Source organism: Culex quinquefasciatus, chromosome 2 (genome assembly GCF_015732765.1).
Source record: "Culex quinquefasciatus strain JHB chromosome 2, VPISU_Cqui_1.0_pri_paternal, whole genome shotgun sequence".
Lineage (NCBI taxonomy): Eukaryota > Metazoa > Arthropoda > Insecta > Diptera > Culicidae > Culex > Culex quinquefasciatus.
This window is the reverse complement of record NC_051862.1, coordinates 197,223,680-197,229,679: the sequence shown is the minus strand read 5'-3', so window position 1 is coordinate 197,229,679 and position 6,000 is coordinate 197,223,680. Positions and strand designations below refer to the sequence as shown.

Sequence of the window (6,000 nt, the reverse complement as noted above, 5' to 3'; positions counted from 1 at the left end):
ATAATTTAGCGAATCGTTCCATCAGCTGGACAGTGTGGGCCATTAATATGCATAACACCGGGTTTATTTTTGGGTTGGTGAAAGTTACGTTCCTCTCACAAAATATCACCACGATAAAGTTCAGCAGACTGAAACCGATTAAAATGCGTGTTCCACAAATTCGCAAGCTGAAAAAAAGGCAGATAAATCAAACTGGAGGCAGGTTTGGGTTATTTGTTTTACAAATAAATATTTAATTTCTGTCGCGATACAAAAAGGTGGTATAAAATTAAACGTTACATATTAACAGAAGCTGCTGCCGGCGGTGTTGGCCACGAGGGCGCCAACGGCCACACTCACTACCATCATTACTAAACTATTTACAGCGTTTTTATCACAGCTACTGGAACGACCGTTGCGGCCTCCCGTCAAACTCAGCGGCAGCTTGTAGTTGTAGTTTTCGTTGTACTTCCGCTTGACCGCGTCCAGATCCTCCGGCAGGGGAATGCACTGCGACTCGAGGAAGTTGACCTCGTCACCGCTGGATTTGGCCAGCACGCACAGCTCCAGCTGGGCCGTCTCGTCCGCCACAATATCCACCCCCTTGATGGCGGTCGCCCGGCTGGCGTACGACACGACCCGCTCAAAGATGATGTTGTTCCGCTGGTCCCGGATGTACACGTAAAAGTCGGCCACGTCCTTGGTGGAACTGACGAACCAGTGCGCGTTCAGCTGACCGCGGAAGCTAAAATCACAAACCAAAAAGTTAAATCCCTTAAAAAAACGTTCGAAAAATTAACACTCACTAGGTGACCTCCCGGAAGCGAATGTCCGGAAGTAGTTGGTAGATTTCCTGCTGGGGTGCCGGCACGCACGTCAGCAGCTCGTCCGACACGTTGTACAGTGGCATGCCGGAGCTGACGGCCGGTTCCGCGCAGCGGATGTTCTCGTACTGCTCCGGAAGGGCGGACTGCGTGCGCAGGTAGTTGTACAGTGGGCGGGTGTAGCAGTCGCAGTTTAAGGGATTGCCTTGAAATGAAACAACAAAAATGTAAGAGGTCCAATCTATTTCAAAATAATCTACCAAAACAAGGTAGAACAATTCTTATAGAAAAAAAAAAACATTTTAAAAGATTGATTTTTGAGTATAGCAATTCTCTGATTCTTTGAAAAATGATTCTTTTTTGCATTTTTTATATGCCCTCAACTTTGTGAGGACTTTTCTATTACGTGCATACCGTCAACTGGGGCGAATCGGGACACATGGGGTGAATTGGGACAGCAGTTTTAACCATGTAGGAGCACAATTTTTTGATTTTTCTGGTTGGTTTCGGTTAAAACAGACTCAGACCAACAAAATGTGTACATCCATTTCTAGATTTAAAACCATTAAATGCTCTAAACACTGCTGTCCCTATTCAGACTGTAGTCCGATTCGCCCCAGATTACGGTACAATTGTTTGTACAAATGTGGCAAAAAATGTACAAATGTGGCTATAAAATCACTCGAAAAACGAACTTCTTAATTTGCCCTCCTAGACCCCACCTTCATGTATACATATCGACTCAGAATCAAATTCTGAGCAAATGTCTGTGCGGGTGGTTGGATGTTGATCAAAATAATTGCACTTGATTATCTCGGGACTGGCTGAACCGATTTTGTTCGTTTTAGCCTCATTCGATTCGTCTTGGGGTCTCCTAAGTCACTATTTATAAATGGTGATGTTTAGTTAAGTACTTCAAAAGTTATGCTTAAAAAACGATTTTGACTAAAGTCCGAAAGATTGTAAAAAGGGTGGTTTTTGTAAGGAACCCCGTCATGTTATACATTTTTAGAAAGGTATTTGAAAGACCTTTCCAACGCGTCCAAAATATTGAAGATCTGACCACCCTATCAAAATTTATGGTCACTTAAGTGTTTTTATACACTTTTTTGAGGCCGGATCTAAAAAAATCGATGAAAAAGTTGTCCGGATCGTTAGATAGGTAATCAAAAAACCTTTTCAACGATCCCAAAAGATTGAAGATCTGACAACGCTATCAAAAGTTATGAGCAATTGTGCAAAAATATAATTTTGACGGATGCAAAAAAGGGTAAACATTGCAAAAGATCCGGCTGAGGCAGCACTAAGCTTTAAGGAATCGACCTCGTTAGCCTAAGCTTTTTATAGCAGAAACGAAAGTAACGCTTTTATAGCATTTTGTTTGCATGTATTCAGGCGCATTTGAATACAAGCAGAAAGCGTATTCAATTGATTTTAGGAGGAAGGTTCAAAGGTGGTTCAAAGTAACGTTTTCAAAGATATTTTTTGACAAAATTGTGAGTCATTTAAAAATGATAGTGCTCTAAATCTTCTATCTATATATAAAAAAACAAGCCTTACCCGACAAACTTAGTTCTGCCTTTTCGTTTGTTGACGTTTTTAACTATTTTGCTTATTCAGCCTCCTGTGATCAAAATTTGATTTTACGTAACTTTTCCCATACAATCTGCAGATTTTCCGGAATCGGTTCCAGAGTGGCCAAAGTTGTAACTTTTTGGCGTAAGAACTTTCCTTGGACTTATACGAACCCAACGCAACAAAGAGCACCTCGATCTGACGTTCCGTGTTGAATTGATTCGCGTTCGAACAAAACCGTCTAATTTTTTTTATATATATAGATTTGTTAAAGGTTTGTTCGAACGCGAATCAGCTCAAAGCGGAGCGTCGAATCGAGGTGCTCTTTGTTGCGTTGAGTTCGTATAAGCCCAAGGAAGGTTAACTAATTGACACTTGGGCCACTCTAGAACCGATTTCGGAGCATCGGCAAATTGTATGGAAAATTTCGTAAAATCAAATTTTGATCACAGGAGGCTGATTAAGCAAAAAAACGTCAACATACGAAAAAAGGCACAACGAAGTTTGTCGGGTAAGGCTTGTAAATATATAAAATAACCAACTTTATTTTTGTTTAAGACAATTTAAGTGCCTCAATATTTCTGGACCGAACTTCAAGCTAAAAAATAAAGATTTGTAAATATTTTTTCTGCAAAATTTCCATAGATATTAAATCCTTTTGAATTTTTTGAATTTTCGAAAAACGACGACGAAATTTGCAATGATGCAAAATAGCTTTCTTTCTCCAAACTTAATCTTGTTTTTTGCTACTCTCGACTATTAATTAGCAAAACTTTGATAAATTACTGAACTTTATTCAGTAACTCACTCACTTATTTCAAACATACCCTCAAACAGCACACTCAAATTCGAAGCGCGCATTTTCGTCACCAGTCCAGTGTCGAACTTGCCAATCTCGTTTCCCCGCAAATCCAGCAGCGTAAAGTTGCTCAACTTCACCAAACTCTCGTACGAAGCGTTCCATATCCGATTGTTGTGCAGAATCAACTCGGAGAAATTCTCCTGCATGTTAAACACATCACTCTCCAGCTTGACCAGCTCGTTGTGCGACATGTCCAACCGCATCAGCGAGGTCAGATTCCCGAGTACACCCTTCCGGATGTCCTTGATGTTGTTGTGGGACAAATCCAGATCGGTCACCGTTTTCGTGCCAAACTTGAGGTCGTGCGTCACGATCGCCATGCTGTTGTGGCTGAGGTTGATCTTCCGGAGCCGGTACGGGATCCACTGATTCGAGGGGAACGTTTTCTTGGTGATGAAGCTGAACCGGTTGTAACTGAGGTCGATTTCGTCCAAGCTGAGACAGTCGTCGAGCAGACCGTTGGTTTTGTTGTCCAAGCTGCTCAGGAGATTTCGGGACACGTCCAGCTGGCGAAGGGAGACCAGCCCGAGGAAGGCGTCGTTCGGGATGGATCGGAGCAGGTTGTTGGACATGTTGAGAGTGAGCAGCTGGAGCAGACCATCGAAGGCTCGGGAGCTGATGTTGGTAAGGCCATTGTTCATGATCTGGAGTTCGAACAGAATGGGAAGGTTGCCGAGGGCTGCCTTCGGGAGATGCGTTATGTTGTTGTTCTTCAGTTGGAGATATTGTATGGTGCCAAGATCGGATATACCGTCACGTGGTATTTCTGAGATTTCGTTATTTTCCAGATTTAAACGCTGCATCGTTAGCAAACCCGCAAAACTACCTCGTTGCAAATTGTTTCGAATCTTGTTGAAGCTCAGATCCAACGTCAACAGTGAGTTCATGGTGGGCCAAGTCTTTTCCGGGATTTCACTGATCTCATTGTGTGCAAGGTTTAAATGATTCAGCGATATTGGGATCTGGAAGATTTTCTCCAATTTGTTGTGAGTCATTGTGAGGAACCTCAACCCGGTAGTTTTTGCCAGTGCTCCGCGAGTGATATCCTTCAACCCGTTATGACTGAGATCCATCTCGAGCAGGGTGTGGAGCGTTCCAAAGGTAGACGGACCAATCTTTTCCAGCGAATTGTAGCTCAAGTTCAAACTTCTGAGTGAGAATAAATTCTGAAACGCAGCGTTGTAGATGAAGGAAATGTTGTTGTGAGACACGTCGATCGTGTGCAGTTCGTAGAGCTTCGGGAAGGTATTTTTTGGAATCTCCATGATGTTATTGTAGGACGCATTCAACACGCGCAGTCCGGTCATGTTGGACAGAGGAATCTGAGACATGTTTGTAAGCAGATTGTGCGACAGAATCCACTCCCCGGCGTACGTTGTTTCATCGAATGCCATTCTGGGAATGCTTTTGATCAGATTGTGCGAGAGATCGAGAACGGTCATGTTGGCACAGTTGATGAATGACTTGGGCTCGATGGTTTCCAGCCGGTTGTAGGAGATGTTTATGTGCGTGAGGTAGAGATCTTTGAAGGCATCCTTTTGGATTTCTGTGATTTCGTTTTCCGCCAGGTTGACAATCTGAAATGGAAATAATTTGAAACAAGCTTAAAATTTAATTCATTCTAACAAATTTGAAAATAAAAATGTATTTGCATCATCATCAAACTTTTAAAAATATTACACAGTCCAGACACGACTATCGGAAGTTTCATAATTCAAAGGTCTTCGAAGGAATTTTAGTTGAAAAAAATAAAAAAAACGGGGTACTTTTAATATAAAATTTGAGTCAGCGACTTCAAATTAATCAAAATCGAAGACTATAACCATCTCTTGTGGGGTTTTATTTAAAAAAATATTTTTTTTACAAAAAAAAAGATTTGCTAAATCCGATTTTTTTATTTATTTTATTTTATTTTATTTGTATTTTTGTTTTAAGGGACAACAATCTTTTTTGAGCAATAGAGAATTGCGAAAAAATGGACGCGGTCCACATTTTTTTTTGCAAAAAAGGTTCAAAAAACAATTTTTCAACCAATTTTTGATCTTTAAAAAGCATTAGAAAAAAGAACTAATAAACTTTAAGAAAATTCTAAGGTTAAAAGAGTGACTTGTTTAGTGTGACTTTGCCAATGTTTTTAAAACTGTATTTTTTTGGGTCAACTTTGCCTGTGTTTCTTACTAACATTTTCTCTATATTAGGTGAAAATAAGTATGCAGTAAGTTTTGTAGTGTACTAGACTATGCCTCTAAGCATTTTTTTTAAATTTAAATGATATTGGTATCGTTCTATAGTAGAAAATGTGAAAAATAAGCAAAAAAATGAAAAAAATGACTTTTAAAAATAAAAAGACTAGTTAGGCAAAAGGTAATGAAAGTAAAAAAATGAATCAAAATAAATATACAACTAGAAAAGTAAAAAATTTCGTAGATAAAAAGTTGCTGACAATGACCTCCTAAACACAGAAAAAAATAAAAAAATGCGAAAAAATATTTAGGCATTAGAGGGTTAACCAGATATGCCCTCGAGAATTACATAACAGAAATTTGGTTAAAGTGCACCATTTTCAAAATATAGCCATTTCAAGCTTGATTTCATGTTAAAAAAAAGTTTTCGGATGGTTCATAAAATTGTCTATAAACTAAATAGTTTGAACAACATTGAAGATTGAACCTTGGTTGCTGAGATACATGAAATAAAAAAAAACAGGGCAACTAAAGTTTTCAAAGTCTTTAGCTTAGCTTCAATTTCCTAATGCCAATA

General features: G+C 39.6%; 1 protein-coding gene across 3 annotated transcripts in view; it reads right to left on the bottom strand.

The window, feature by feature from the left end:
* Window positions 1–212: 212 nt before the first annotated feature.
* Window positions 213–6,000, bottom strand: part of LOC6036467 (chaoptin) — a 34,253-nt gene continuing 28,465 nt past the window's right edge. For all 3 annotated transcript variants that reach the window (XM_038256158.1, XM_038256159.1, XM_038256160.1), the window contains exons 6-8: window positions 3,206–4,817; window positions 786–1,008; window positions 213–724 (exon numbers count right to left, since the gene is read on the bottom strand). In XM_038256158.1, the coding sequence (XP_038112086.1) occupies window positions 283–724; window positions 786–1,008; window positions 3,206–4,817 (2,277 nt within the window). In that variant the 3' untranslated portion in view covers window positions 213–282. The remainder of the gene's footprint in view (window positions 725–785; window positions 1,009–3,205; window positions 4,818–6,000) is intronic.